Source organism: Triturus cristatus, chromosome 7, assembly GCF_964204655.1.
Source record: "Triturus cristatus chromosome 7, aTriCri1.1, whole genome shotgun sequence".
Classification (NCBI taxonomy): Eukaryota; Metazoa; Chordata; class Amphibia; order Caudata; family Salamandridae; genus Triturus; species Triturus cristatus.
The window spans coordinates 811,393,333-811,409,724 of NC_140590.1; the positions used below are offsets into that span (position 1 = coordinate 811,393,333).

General features: G+C 44.1%; 1 protein-coding gene across 3 annotated transcripts in view; it reads right to left on the reverse strand.

Moving 5' to 3' along the window:
* Positions 1–16,392, reverse strand: part of LOC146810620 (proton-coupled amino acid transporter 1-like) — a 444,495-nt gene that overhangs the window by 290,509 nt on the left and 137,594 nt on the right. For all 3 annotated transcript variants that reach the window (XM_085617675.1, XM_085617676.1, XM_085617677.1), the window contains one exon: positions 4,899–4,987. In XM_085617675.1, the coding sequence (XP_085473801.1) occupies positions 4,899–4,987 (89 nt within the window). The remainder of the gene's footprint in view (positions 1–4,898; positions 4,988–16,392) is intronic.

The window sequence follows — 16,392 nt, forward strand, 5'->3', positions numbered from 1 at the left end:
AGATAAGTCTGTACATGAGGAGGCTGCACATGGTGTGATGCACCAAGGGAATTTATTTGAGGACAGGTAGATTCAGGGAGTACGCTAATGGATGGCAGTTAGAATTTTGCTTTACAGGACGTTTAAGAATGATTCAGTTAGAAATATGGGAAGTAACTTTTAAGATGGGTGAATTTTCGGTGTTGATTATTTCGGCACAAACAGAGGGTTGGGGAAATGTTCATGGGTAGTTCTAATTTTTTCTGTTTATTATTTACTGGTTGTTATATTTGTGACAGTAATATACATGGGTTTGACGATCGTTTTTGAATTGTTTTTAGATACCCCTGACGAAGGTTTTCACAAAAACCGAAATGCATTGGGTGACATCTAAGTGTAATGAAGTAAATGGAGTTCAGTTACATGCCAGTGAATAGGCCCGGATGGGCAATTCTTGAGCGATTAAAATGTGGAAATATGTTGAACTTCATCTTCGACGTGATGGATTAAACACAGTTGTAACAAGAGAATAAACTTGGATGAACTTTGGCAATAACAATGAGTACGAGTGATTATATATTTCAAATGTATACAAAGCTGTGCAACTCTACTGTGGCACGGAACATACGTGCCACATCCAGTGAAGTTTATCTAATTTTTGCGTAAAGGAACGGGGCGCAACAAAGAGTGAATGCACGCTGAACCTGATTAAAATCGAAAATATCCAATTAAGGCTAACGAGAGGGTGTGCTTCAGACTTCTTCCGATTGTTTCTCCCGGAGGGGCAGCCAGAAGTTATGGGTATCAAACTCTCCTCACCCAGTCAGGGACCACTAGGATGACTCGGGCCCTGTCTTTCTTGATCTTTTTTCGTACTCTGGGGAAGAGAGGTAGGGTCAGAAAAGCATACAGGAGTCCTGAGCCCCAGTTGAGATAGAAGGCATCACTGATGCAGACTTGAATGCACATATATTTGGTCACTGCATCTTCTCTGCAGTGGTGAATAGATCGAGCCAGGGTTCTCTCCACTGATGGAGAATGCCCTTTGCCATCTCTGAATATAATTGCAATTCGTGATCCGCTAGGCAACAGTAGGTGAGTTGGTCTGTCCTGGCATTTAAAGATCCTGTCAGGTGCAGGACGATTTGGAAAATACCCTGAGCATTCAGCCACTTTCAGAGACACAGAGCCTCCTGGCACAGGAATCACAAACCACTCAGCCCAGTTTTTGTAAATCCACATGGCTGCTGTGTTGTTCGTGAGAACCTGTACCCATTCCCTCTTGATGGTTGGAAGGAACACCTTCAGTGCCAAGTGAATCACTCGCAACTCTAGCACATTAATGTGGAGGCAAGCTTCCGCCAGAGACCAGAGTCCTCTGATGTCCACCTCTCTCAGGTGGCCTCCCCAACCCAGCAACAATGCATCTGTCGCAATCATCAGATCTGGGTGGGGTACGTAGAAGGGTCTGCCATTGGTCCAATTGCGTTTGAGCAACCACCACTGCAGGTCTTTCAGAGTCTCCTCCAAAATCTGAATGAACTCTGATAGATTCCATCACTGCTGAGCCCACGGAGACTCAAGATTGAACTGCAGAGCCCACCTGTGCCCCCAAGTGTGGTCCACAGCAGGATGCAGGAGGAAAAGTGGCCAAGAAGCCTCAGAGCTACTCTCACTGAGACCCAGGTCAAGGGTTGAAACATCAGAATCATAGCTCAAATGCCCACTGAGGAAGAGGGAAGGCTAGGAAAAGCACAGTGTCCAGGATGGCTCTAAAGAAAGAGCTGTTTTGAAGAAATTAGGTGTGACTTTGGTACTTTGATGGAAAAGCCCAACAATGTCAACAGGTTAACAGTTTCTGGAGGTGTCTTACGACTGCTAAAGGCGAACTTGCCTTCAGTAGCCAGTCATCGAGGTAGGGGAAGATTGGTATTCCCAACCGTCGCAAGTGGGCTGCAACCACCACCATCACCTTTGTGAACACTAGAGGTGCACTGGAAAGGCAAAAGGGGAGCAGAGTGAACTGAAAATGCTCTTGGTCTACCTGAAACACCAGGTAGTGTTTGTGGGACTGAAGGACAGGGTTGTGGAAATAGGAGTCAAGCAAATCCAATGCCACCATCCAGTCTCCTGGGTACAGAGCAGACAGAACAAGGGCCAATGTGAGCATTTTGTTCTACTGGGGAAAATGTCCAATTGGCACAGATGGATTATGTCCTTTTCAGTACCAGAATGTAACAGGGCTAACATTCAGTCCCAATCGCTGATGCTGGCACCTTTTCTAGGGCTCCCTTGGCCAAGAGAGCTAGAACTTCTTCTAGGAGTATGGACCGGTAATCCCCTGGGAGGTGTTGTGGCAAGGACGGCATATCCAAAGGAAGTGTAGAGAAGAACATGTTCCACTATCTGGACCACCTATTGGCCAGATGTAATGCTTCTCTAACCTGAGAGGAAAAAGGTGATGCGACCTCCCGGCGAGCAATTGGCCTCTGAAGGAGGGGGTGCTGGGGTTCAGATAGAACGTTGCCCCTGGGGGTTGGATATATTGGGTCTATCCCTGGACTCTACCCAGAAAGGACTGGGAGGCCTGTCGCTGCTGAATTACATACAGACGTTGTCCAAACAGCCTAGATCTGTCAAAGGGCATGTCCATAAGGGATTGTTGGACATCAGAAGAGATGAAGGTGGAACAGATACATGCTTGGCACCAAAGCACTGTGCTGGTTCTAACTGCTCTACCCAGTCAGTTGGGTTGTATCCATGTTTGATTGGATAGAGTACTTCGCTGCATCCTGCCCATCCAAAACAATGCATTGCAGATCTAGCCACATTTCATTCAGAACAGCTGGAAAGATATCCACCACCCTCTACCACAGCTCATGCACAAACCTGCCCAGGAGGCAGACCTGAGGCCAAGGCTGGCGGAAGAAAACATACGCTTGATGAATGTACCCATGTGTATTGATTCTTTGTCGGGTGGGGTTGTGGAGAACACATTAGGCAAAGACAACTAGTAAATGCATGCACCACTACGCTCTCTGGAGTGGGGTGTTGAAATACAAAATCTGGATCCCCAGGAGTGGGTCTATGTCATCTTGCCAATTGTTTATTTACCATAGGGCAAGATTCAGACGTTGATCTGGTGCCCACAAGCACATTGGTAAGGGACTCGTTAAATGGAAGCAGAGGTTCTTGGCTTGTCTGGCCAGGGTTGAGCACCTCGGTCAGAACATTTGTTTTTACCCCCGGAACTAAGGCGCCATAGACCTATCTTGTGGGTGTGTGTAACAGACATTTGTCAGTTGGAGTCTTTGAAGGGTTTAAGCCCTGCCCTTTCTGGAGGGAACACGTCCGTTGCACACTGGAAAACATTTTGAGAGAAAAGAAAACTGTCAATCTGACAGGATTCGATGGAGCTCTGGATTTGCATTTGAGGGCGTGGAAAGAAAGGAACTGATGTCAGTATGCCCTAGTGGTGCAGACGTACAGGCCCCCACATCACATCCGGGGCAGGGCAGATCCGACAAAGAGTTGCAAGATGCCACCTTTCAACGCACAAGGGAATTTTTTTTTCAAAAAATCTCTGGATCCAATCTGGCACCTGAGTAAATTCACAAGGTAGAGAATCTGTGGTTAGAAGTCTATCCGATTTTCGGCAAATGAGCAGGTCAGGGGGAACTTCTGAGACCTGGAGGAGCCTAGGTGAACAAACTGGTGTCAGAGAGATTGGAGACGCAGTAGAGGATGTTGCTAGTGAATCGTATTTGAGACTTTAGGATGTGGATTCCGGTGGGATGAGCAAGAATGTCAGAGAAGGCCGAGAAGTCCAGCAGTATAAAGAGCCAGTGATTATCTTTATCTGATGTCAGAAGGGTGTCTGGAATTATGAGTGATGAATGTGACCTCTAGACACATCGAAGACCATACAGGAGATGTTTGTCACTGTTGCGATCTGAGAGTTGTGCATGGACTGCTTTTTTTGGTCTAGCGTATGAAGACTAGGTGAGTGATGGGTAGATAGGGGGTGGTTTATTAATATGGTAGTAGTTTACATCGTACCAACCTCAACTCTAATCACCTAGCCTTTTTTGAAAGAAAGTACAAAATCACTGGGTTCAAGTCTAAGAACGGCTTTTTAAATAATAGCTTATGAAGTCTAGCTAAAAGAGTATAAATCATCTACCACAGTTACTGCTACATGCTTATTCAGGAAGGAATACAATTGCTTTGTGCAGGGCAAACGTGAGAAAGAAATGGTAGGTGCCCATGGAAAAATGCTTCTTTACTACAGCATACTGAAGTATTCCCCACCCCCCCTGTATTTGTTTTACCATAGCTAGTAGTGTATTACATTTATCTTATAGTAGCATCATTTTATCTGAGTTTGAACTGAGACCTTTGAGATTTGCAGGCAGGTAACAGAAGAGATAAACTTCAGTAAACTTCAGGTATACACAGAAATAAAGGCTCAGACTAACGGGAACACGATCCCTTGTGTCACAGGACGTTTACAACTACAGGTTTTACACAACAGAGCTGTCAGCCACTAAAATATACGTTGCATGTCTTGGACTGGACATATATGCTTGGGATGGACAGAAGAGCAAGGAAGTCAATTGAGGTATCCAGTTGAAATCTTAAGCTGCAGATGTCAGGTTTTCAGAGATCTAGTCACTGCCTTTAAACAGCAAAGCTATCTTTTGGATTATACAGATCCCGCAGGAAATGCTTCTTGTTAGAAAAATACTATAGGGTCAGGCCTCTGATAGTAGTGTAATAAAGAAATCCTTTGGGCTTTGCACTCAGACAAAATAGTTTGTCCTCACCACATCAATTTTAAAGGTTCAGCTTTCAGACAACTGTTAAATCCTTAAAGCAATGGAGCATACACACATACAGGAGGGTTTAGGGTAACTTACCTCAAACAAATATGGTGGGCACATTTGACCAGGAGATGCATGCAATGCACAGCAATGATGCCCATGACCAGAAGGCTGATGGGGCCCAGCTATAGAGAGAAGAGATGCATATATTTAGTATAGGTTTACAAATTCTTTATAAAGGTGGTGCATATTGGCAGCAAGAAAGTTCCAGACTAAGAACAGGAAATCCAAGATTGAATCTTCAGAAGTGAGAAAACAATCTTATCATAAGTGGAGAAATATAAAGAGGGGAGAGGAGGGGAAAAGTCATTAGAAAAGAAAGAGAAACACAGAGAGAGAAGGAGTAATGAATAGACGTGGACATAAAGTGAGTCAGAGAAAGCACTGTAGAGTAACACATTAAGGAGACAAAGCTGTGGAGAGAGAAAAAAAGGAACATTAGGGGCACCCAAAAAAGAGTTGCAGAAGAGAAATAGAAAGTTGTCTAAAGTGAAAAAACACATAGGTCCTCTTTAAGAGTGGCCCAGAAAATGGCCAGGATTGTTCCCACCTTGGAGTTACCGATGCTAAATGACTGAGTGTTATTAGTAATTCCGAGGGTGGTAAAATTCCAGGCCATTAAAAACTGGACCCTCAGAGACCCTTAGAATTGAGGAATTACGGGGGGGGAAATCAGAAATAAATTCTGGGTCTGATATCCGTGGATATTTCTAATTTCCTCTAGATTTTCACACCGTGATTTAGGCTGATTTCGTAATGAGGGCCAAGAGGAAGACAATGGCATTTCTTAGAAAAATGCATCAATTCTTGTCCAGCAGTAATGCTGGACAATGACGGAAGTATAAAGATTAAATTCAATATTTGTAAACGTTTTCCCAGTAGCAAGTTTCTGTTACATTTTTATAATGCTGTACATTATCCAGCCTTCAGATGTGATTTAGTTTCTTTTTTTGTAGACAGCTGAAAGTTCTTTCATTAGACATACAGACACGCAGCACCCAGGGACGGTCGAGGGGCATTACTGCAGCTAATGCCTTTGTTCTCACTGACAGGAAATCTAGCCAGCAAGTAGTCAGCTTGACTACTAAAGGAAAAAGAGAGGCTATGGATTTCAAGGGACATTGGGCACTCTGCTGTCTTGAGCCTCAACTCTATTCTGGAAAGTAGAAGAAACTTGGGCTGAGGATGTGGGCATAATACTCTCCTCTGCTTCAGACATTCAATGCCTCAAACACTACTTGTACATCATCAAGATCTGAATGTCCAGTGCCTTCCTTAAGCTCAACTCAACCAAGACCAAATTCATGTTATTTGCCAAGAACAACCAACAAGATACAGCACAAACCTGGCTCACTGGCATAACGTTTGGCGGCTTTCAATCCCCACTTTAACCAAATGCCAAGTCATTTGGATTCACCTTTAACACCACCCTCACCCTCAAGAAGCATAGTGCCAAACAAACAAAGACGGCCAGGTGCCAGCTCATTCCTCTAGAGAAAGTCATAGTTTCTTACAGAAAGTTGCTTTCTCAAGCCCTCATACTTTCAAATCTAGATGGTAGCAATGCCTTCTCTGTAGCCTTCCATACTCCACACTGGTGCCTCTCAGGGGCATCCTACATGCCACTTCACAACTCGTCTAAGGCCTGAAGAAATAGGATCACATCACCCTATCCTTATGATGATGCCAGCCCTCACCATCTTCAAAAAACAGCTGGATTATTTACTAAGATGTCACAACCAGCATCCCCCGCTTATCTTGCAGACAAGCTCACCATTTCTGCTGGATGCATTTCTGTACTACAAATTGGTGCAACGCAGGCGTGAAAACCAAAGCTGAAGCTTTCTTATCTTCTTAAGACCAAAATTATTTTTTTTTAATTGAAAGTCTGCAAAATGTCTACCTGCATTGAAGACATCCCACAAACATGACTTTATCTTTACCAGGGTCTGTAAGAGAGACCAAGATGAGGCAGCACCATAAATTTGATGAAGATATGATGACCCAGGGCTTGTCCCAGCTTCAACTTACTCTGAGCATTTTGTTCAGCTGGATCAGCTGCAAGATGAAATTACTAGAACAGACAGCACTTCAGAAAACACTAAAACTGCCTTGGGGTCCCAGTCTTACTGAAAATGCCCATGGAGGACTGTCATTTTTCATCACTTTTCGTAAACTTCTATAGACTAATTGGTCTCCTTGGACTTCAATACTACATCCTTTTCCTCACTGACTTAAACTCAAAGGGTTTAACTCAGTATTTACATTTTCTCTTTACAACATTTTCACAGCTTTTAGTGATAAAAGCCCTATTTTTTTGAGCCATGGCTTGGATGACTTCACAAATGGCAGCTTGAGAACCTTGCTCCAGTTCTGAATGTTATGGTGGCGTCGAACCCACCAACCTCCAGAAGATAGTAAAGAAACATGAAAAAACACTCTTACACGTGGACAGGCTCCGATTGGCAAAGAGGGAAATCAGACATGGGGCGATGGACCTGTTACTGAGACCGGTTGGTGGCCAGTTTTGTTTGGTGGACTAAGCAGTCCAATTAGCCAGCCCCCCTCCCCCCGCCCCCGATCTTCACTTCAGGGCACAAAGTAAAAGGCTGTTATTACAGCCTAGGCATACATATACTAAGCCTGACCCACCGCAGGCTGGCTAATTGTCAGAGGCAGAATGGCAATGGGCTGCTCCTTCTGTCACAGCATGAGATGTACCTGCCGCCTGGCTCCCTCCAGGTGCGACAAAGGCCTCAAAGTGCTGCTGATGGGAAGTCATTAGCACTCACTTTGCAGTGGTCTAGGGCAGGGAGGAGGACTGGAAAGTTAGGGTGGGAAGGCTGTTTAGGGCCAGCGAGGGAGCTTCTCTGATTATTTCGGTTCCTCTCCCCTCATGGATTGGAGGTGGGGGGGGGGGGGGGGGAGGATAAATTAGTCTCTGTTCTTCTCCTTTTCCTGCCAGAGGCGGAATTCACACTATATAAGACTACATAACAAGCATTTGCAATGCAATAGGTCTCGCATTTACGTGAGATGGAGCTATTGGCATTGTAAATAATAATGCCTTTTATTTGTGTTTTGTTTTTTAAAACATAAATAAAAGGCATTGTCATTTACAATGTTAATAGCTTAAACTCTCACAAATGTGAGACCTACTGCATTGCAAATGCTTGTTCTACATGTAGGGCACCCCTAAGGTAGGCCCAACATACCCCAATGGGAAGGGCGCAGTGTGTGTGAAAGGTAGGACATGTACTGGTGTGTTTATATGTCCTATTAGTGAAATACTGCCAATTTCGTTTTTCACCGTTGCATAGCCTGTCTCTCCCATAGCATATCTTTGGAGTCGCCTTGCATTGTATTGGATTGTCAATGCATTTAAATGGCGTTTACTACCCCTAATGAGGCGTCTAAGCGTTTTATTTGGCGAGTAGCACGCTACTGCGGAACCCATAAAAGATTAGTGGTGAAGTAGTAAAGTGAAATATGAAAGTAATTAGAGTGGTGCATATGTTAGTCAGTTATTTGGATTGAGGACAGCGGAGGGATAGAAGAGGGAAAAAGGTTTGCATTTTTATAGCGCTTGCTACCCCTGATGGGATGTTAAAGCGTTTTTTTTCGGAGAGTAGCACGCTACTCTGGAACGCATAAATGATTAGTGGTGAATAAGTATAGTGAAATATGAAAGTAATTAGAGTGGTGGATATGCTAGTCAGTTATTTGGAGTGAGAAGCATAGTGGAGGGATAGAAGAGGGGAAAAGGTTTGCATTTATATAGCGCTTGCTACCCCTGATGAAGTGTTGAAACGCTTTTTTGGCAAGTAGTATGGTACTCTGGAACTCAAAAGGGCTTAGTGGTGAATTAGTATAGTGAAATATTAAATTAATTTGAGAGGTGGACATGTTAGTCTGTTATTTGGATTGAAAGGATAGTGGAGGGATAGAAGAGAGAAGGATTTAAAATTGTTTTTCTGGGTTTCATAGCAGTAGGAGGAGGCTTGAGATGAGTGAAAGGGATGTGGAGGGGGAAGAGTCAAAGGGAAGGGTTTAGAGAGGCTTGTTTTGGGGGATCGGAATAGTAAAAGAGGTGTGAGATGATGCAAGGAGGGGTAGAGTAGGCAAGAGTCTAGAAATGGTTATTTTGGGGATCAAGGTCGTGGCATGGGGTTTGGAATGAATGAGAGAGTGAAGGTCTACGAGGATATATTGATAGATGTATAGGGTGAGGAATTGGGTAGTACATTGGAAAGAGTAGTAGAAAGAGGCTTGAGATGAGTCAGAGTTGAGGTAGAGGATATATTGAGAGACGTATAGGGTGAGAAATAGGGTAGTGCATTGGATATGCTGAATTAGAAGAAAAGTAATATATTTAAAGACCCATAAGTACATCAAAGGTATAGAGATGCATAAAGGAAGTAAGTATATGTAGATTAAAGATGCTTCAAATAAACTCTGGCCTTAAAGTGTTGCAGTACTTAAAATTAATTTTATCTATTTGTTTATATATAGATACATCTTTTTTTGTAATTCAATAGTGAAGCAATTGTAGATAAACAGTTATAATAAATGATTTCCTTATTTTTGCAGTCACTTATATACATGTTAAAAACATAGGATAGTATCAGTAATATGTACATTTGTTTTGCAGAACTAATTAATATCTATCTATATATATATTTTTTTTTAAACATAATTAATCTACATGTTTATACAAAACAATACACATATATAGGTACATATCTATAGTAAAAATAAATGCTTAAGTACGGAGGGATATGCTGTCTATTTCTGTTAGCGTTGTTGCTTATGCGGGGAAGAGTAGCTTTCTGAAGATAAGGTGGTTATCCATAGATCTTTGATGGACGGAGCACTGAAACTTTTCAGGCACTCACCCCTAGTCACAGATCTGGGTTGAATCCATCATCGTTCTTTAGCTCACTTACCCACCATAGTTCAGACCCAGCTATATGCAATTCAGTCTTGACCCTGTTCCTCATGGGAACAGTCCAGCCCGAACTGCCAAGCCAGGTCTTCCCTGAACCAGAAGCAAGCATCCTGGGACCTGTTTCGGGGTAACAGCCCTCATCAGCCAGGCTAGCTTGAATCCAGTGGCGAAGCGAGCAAGGGACCCACGTCTGGGCATACACTGCCAACTTAGGGCGAACAAAGCAAACACAAGTAGTTGATGGACGGAGCACTGAAACTTTTCAGACACTCACCCATAGTCACAGATCTAAGTTGAATCCATCATCATTCTTTAGCTCACTTCGCCACCTCAGTTCAGACCCAGCTATAGGCAAATAATTGTTGACCTTGTGCCTCATGGGAACAGTCCAGCCCGAACTGCCAAGCCTTCCCTGAACCGGAAACAAGCATGTTGGGACCAGTTTCAGGGTAACACCCCTCATCAGCCACATTAACCGAAACGCGCGTAGATCATATGCATAAGCCACATACATATTTGATTGGATGTTAATCATATGCAAAATCCAAATATTAGATTAGATGTAAAAGCCACAGATATGATGTAAAATTATAATCAGGGAAGAAAATGTACCAAAAGGTTGGACATTCAAATGTATAAAAAAAGTTTAAGATGATAATGTGGTGCCTTGTTGCTCTTGTTTGATGCTCAACAGCAAAGAGAAACAATTATATGGAAAATATTACATTTTATATGAATACTGAAGACTCGTTTTGGAATTCCTGTATGCGTTTTAAGAAATGTTGATTTGAGGCATTTGTATGAATGATGGATTGAATGAGGAGAAAGTGGTAGATGAATGAAGATTGGAAGCGGTGGTTTTTAAAGAAGTCACATTTTTTGTTGTTGTGAACTTTATGAAGTATTAACAAATGAAATAATGTATGCTATATAGTATATGTACATTGTATAATAGAAAGTTGACATGTGAAATTCAGACATGATATATTGATAGGTATGATATGACAAAAAACTAATAAAGAGAGAAACACAAAAAAAATATTTTGTTATTTAGACTGCATGTATATTGAAATGTATGAATGAGGGAATGATGAGCCACTGATGAAAGAAATTTTTTTGCAGGGGGACTTACTTCTTATAGTTTTTGCTCTGCTCCAGGAGCCAATAGTGTAAAGCACGGGGCCTGTTCCATTTTAAACATACACATGAGATTGTGCTGAGTGTACACGCTAACACACAAGAGTATGCTCAGTAAATAGAATAACAGACAAGAGTATGCTGGGCGTACATGGTAATACATGAGGTAAACAAACTAACAGGAGGTCACTGGAATTATGCAGTTCTGCAGCAGCAGCATTTTCAGCATAATTACGGTGTTGACGAATTTCCACATACTCCATGATCTGCTAAACAATATGGAGATTTTAAGAAAAAAATGTGCTTCTGGTGCAAACGGATCAAAAGTTACTAAAAACTGCGTGACGTAGAAGGCCATTCACTAAGGTTGCCTGGTTACCTTTCAGTAGCTTATTGGTGTATTTGGGTGTTTGAGGTGGCACTAATGAGTTGAAAGATTTTACCACACAGTGTTAAAATGTGTCAAAATGGCCAAATAATGAAGTAATAGTATTACAAAATATGCGACATAGGCCGCATTGTTTGACTTTTCTTGCCACATAATTTAGTCATCTGTGCTGTATACTTGGTCCTCACCTCCCACAGTATTCCAGTAACCCTGGCTAACACTTGAGAGTATACTCAGGGGGAAAGCTAACATAGGTCCTTGCCACTTTCCAAACATCTTTCGAGTTCCTATGTGAACAAATTCAGGGACCCTTTTTGGGCGACATCTTGGAGCGACGTTCATTTTTAATTAGAAGTTCCTTAATATGAGAACGCAGCCCTTCTCCTCTGCAAGGGGCAGCGCCCTAGCATGCCCACTTTGTGAAAACGTAATCATGTTCTCGTTTGCCGCATCAGATGCGCGAGGGAGCCGAGGTCCCCCTGTCTGCCTTCCCGCTCGTGACACACCGTTTCAAGAGGCTCGGGTGCTACATTGCAGAATCGGAATTAGGCGGTGGCTTGAAGCCCCTGGAGTGAGTGATTATCGAGAGGAGCATAATGAATTCAACGTCACACTGCCCAGATTTGAACGCTAGTGACGTAAAATCAGACAGATGAGGAGGAGTGGAATCTCGTCTACTACCTTATGGCTAACGATATTTATCAGTGGTTGCAAAAATCAGTTTCATCTGGAGTGCGCCCGAAACAAAAATATGGTCTACAATTTTGTACAAGTAAAATACACTATATTTATGCGGTGTACTTATAAGGAAAACACAGAGCAACTATGTGTGCACTTCCTGGACTACTGATCTGCCGAACCAGGTGTCACTGAAGAGCGCACGTTAATTTATGATGAGCTATCGTGGTACTATGGGCAGCTAAAGGAGGTTTTTGTTCCCCAAATTCAATGTACTGGTTTTGTCGACATTGGAAGGATGAACGGCTGTTTGGTCCCGCCGTGATAAGAAGCAGCGATGTGCTACATATTGCTTAATTAATAGGACACCCGGGAGCTACTGAAAAAAGAGTTGTTGTTTTTCATTGAAGTTACTGGCTGTGGCCAGTGGGTCGTTTAAACGGTTGACTGTACTACATGGGTTAATACGTAGCTGTTATTGTACATATATTGAGCTTTTCGTTTTCCGGGTAGTTGTCTTTTGCGGCTTTAAATAAAACAGAGGCTTTTGCGCCAGAGTTCCGTTGGCCAGTTTATAATTCCACATTTAAATGGTGTAGTTTCAAAATACGATTTGTCGATTAGGTTGTACTTTCTTTGCCGTGCATTAACCCAGCTTTGTATGCTTCGTAGGTCGATAAAAACATATTTAATAACTGCACCAATTGACTGAGCACCCAGAGACGGCAGTGTTCGCTTTGTGTGCCATAACATATTAGAGATTAAGAAAGACAACATTGGTAGGATAAAAATCAGTTGTATTAAAACAAAAAAGTAGAATCGAAGGCTACAGAAGTCAAGTTTTAAGTTTAAATGTCTAATTCTTCAATAGAAAGATGAGCGCCTCCACCCCAGCGTGATCTTTCATAGAGAACGCATGGAAAGATGACCTCCCGTAAATTCATGTACTTCTTTTAATAACAATTGTTTAATACAGATTTAAGTCGTGGGAACTCCTGTGTCCTTCGAGTGGGAATGAAAGGGAAAGTCGCTCGCTGGTTTAAAGCAATGTCTGCAGAGAGTTTTGTAGGCGCGGTATAGGGTCGGAGTCTCCTATCCAAAATCACTCGGCCTTTCATCCGCTGCACGACTGATGAAACACGTAGATGAGGAATCTTACTAAAGCTTCAGATAAGATTCATATTAAAGCTAGTGCTGTAACCAAGAGCCGGCTCAGTAAATGAACACACGCTGTGGGCAGACCTTGAGATGCCCACCACCGATGCCCCCTATTCTTCGAAAGTTGTGTTAACCTGCTCGCCACTTGATGCATCAGTCCATAAGCCCCCCCCACCCCCGCTCCCTAGAGAAGGTCTGTCAGTGATTACCGGCTACATTACTGTGACATCCCCTCACACCTGTGGCGGAGGCTGGGGGTCCTAGAGAGCCATAATTCCCCGGTGTGTGGGTGCTCTAGAGGTCCGCCCCCGCGGTCAGCTCCGCAGCGCAGACCCCAGACTCTGCTGGGTGAACTCGGGGAGCGATCAGAGGAGAGGACGTCGCAGCACACCGCCATCTTCCTTTTAAGATTGTGAGTTCTGTTCTTATCCAAATTGTCGATGATGTTCAACCTGTTAGATTACAACAAGTTCCATGCATGCCAATGGGCAAGTATATCCGATGCCCCTCCATTGAAAATGTGGATGTAAAAGGCTCAAGTAAAGCGCTCTGATACCTTCGGGTCATGTTCGCGCTATATAAAACAGCAACAATAACAACAAGGCAGAAGATGTATGCGTCATTCTTTCTGCCAGTGAACGAGACAGCTGATCTCCTAAGCAATTCCTCAACACAGGCGAGTGAGAGCTGCGTCTGGGCCTCAATTCACTACAAGCATTTTAAAACAAGACAAATTGGTCCGGACGCGAGCGAGCGCCCGCCGCGCGAAAGTGGAAGCAAGCGCGCGCACTTGGCGGGGGAGCGCATTCCAGGCTGGGGAGCGGACCCTTTGAAGTATGATGCCGAGGGCGCCAGTGGGCTGAAGCGCTTCCTAAAACGGATTGCATGGCGGCACGATGCACGCAATCCACTTTTGGGAGCACTTTGAAATGCCCCTCTTACTAGAGTCTCGCATAGCGATTGCGTAAACGCAATAGCTAGGCGAGACCTAAAAATGAACAATTCTGGAATGTGGGCCCCTTTTTTGGTGAGTGCCTGGGTCTAATTGTGATCCCATTCTGACACTGCACGTGGATGTCATGAGGCAGAGCCAAGGAGCAGTGACAGAGGCCAACAACAGGGACGTAGCTGTAGCAAAGCGAAGTAGGTGACCTAGACGACCCTGCATTCATAGGTCACATGTTTTCCCATGCAGAGAGAAGGCAGGCTCTGCTCTAGAAAGCACAAAGCGAAGGATTTCACTAAGACCACCGGTTTGAAGATGTGCGGGAATACTTGCACCGTGGTGAGAGATCACGGCCTTTAGAGAGAACTGAGTTCAAGGCCACAGATCGGAGACTGGCCTGACAAACAAGTTACTTACCTTTGGTCACTCCTTATCTGGTAAAGACTGTCTAGCTGCAGATTCCTTACCTTAGAATTATACCCAGGCGTCAGACTGGATCAGGACATTTTTTGTAAGCAGTACCCCTGTGTGCCCAGACATTCGGCTCTGCATGGCGTTGTCCGCACCGGAAGTGACGTGCACCGTGCCTATATAGGCACCACCCCATGTTGCTGGCGTCAGTTACTTTTCATGACTTTCCACACCAGTAGCGCAGAACCACGAAGCACACTGACTACTGGTGTGGAATAATGGGGCCCTAAAAGGTGAAACCTCGGTCCCTAGAAAACCGTTCACAGAGCGGGGAGGATGGGTGAGTCGGTAAGGAATCTACAGCTAGACAGAGTCTCTACCACATAAGGCGTTAAAGAAGGCAAGTAACTTGTTCATCTGATAGAGACTTCTAGCCACAGATTCCTTACCTTAGAATAGCTACCCAAGCAAACACCTCCCCAGAGGTGGGTCTGCGGACCGACCAATTTCACATGAGGAAGTCCTGCAGGACAAGACAGGTAAAATGCCCATCTCTACGAACCTGAGTGTCCAGGCAGTAGAACTTGGTAAACATGTGCAAGGAAGCCCACGTTTCTGCCTGGCAGATGTCCAGGACCGGAACTCAGCGAGCTAATGCATTGATGGCAGTTTTAACTCTGGTAGAATGAGCACACAAACATTCAGGGGATTACTTTTTAGCCAATGCGTAGCAAATTTTTATATAGAGCACCATCTATCGGGAGATAGTTCACTTCTGCACAGCCCGTACGTTCTCCGCTCCGACAAACCCCACGAAGAGTTAGTCGTCCATCCAGGAACGCTTGTGTGCGGTCAAGGTAGAACAACAACACTCTTTTTGGGTCCAGACAGTGAAGTTGCTCCTCTTCCTTGGAGGGATAAGGCAGAGCATAAAAAGTCGCCATAATGATGGCTTTTCTTCTGAAAGTGGAGAGACCACTTTCAGAAGAAAAGAAGCTCTGGTACGAAGCACCAGGAACTGGCTAGATGTTCAGGTAAGAAGGCTTGGATGAGAAAGCCTGAAGCTCACTGACCCTCCGGGCAGATGTTATTGCCACGAGGAAGCCAATATAGGCACCGCAACTGTCATTTCAGGTGCGGAGGCTGATGCCACATAGAGGCGAACATCGCTGCCTACCGGCACTCAAGGGTACTGCTCACGAAAGATTTCCGGATTCAGTCTGACGCCTGGGGATAATTCTAAGGTAAGGAATCTGTGGCTAGAAGTTTCTATCAGATATGGCCAGCATTGGTTCTGAAGTATTTCTGGGGATTGATGGGGAAACGGAACACTATGAATCCTGGTGAGACAGAGGGGGACAGAAAAGAGGATTGTTGGATGTGAACCGCCTGGAGGATCTTTACATTTCCTATCCTCTTCTTTTCCTTTTTTATATACATGTCCTGGGCCTGGAAAGTGTTGGTTAGTGAAGCAACAAGTGCCTTGCCAGCCACCTAGGGGGGGCTAGAAATGCTGTATGCCACTACACATGTAGAGATGGGGATTTGTGATACAGGTGGCTAGGCTCAGCCCCGGATTTAGCTCAACTGGTCCTCTGACCAGTCAAGGCCCTTTTGAACCCATCTCCCGCCTCTGCTCCTAATGCTGCTCTCTCTCCTCTGTTCTCTTTTCCTCCTGGGCCTCTGCTCTCTTAATCTCTCCCTCTGAGCCTTATCTCTTCCTTTGGCATCCTCTTCACACTCCTCTATTCTGCTTTTTTCCCTTTCTTCTTCCGTTTGTAGCCTCTCTGTGCTTCATTTTACTCCCTTGTCACACTTTTGGTGCCTTTTTATCCCCCATTTCTAGCATCATAATTTATATGTC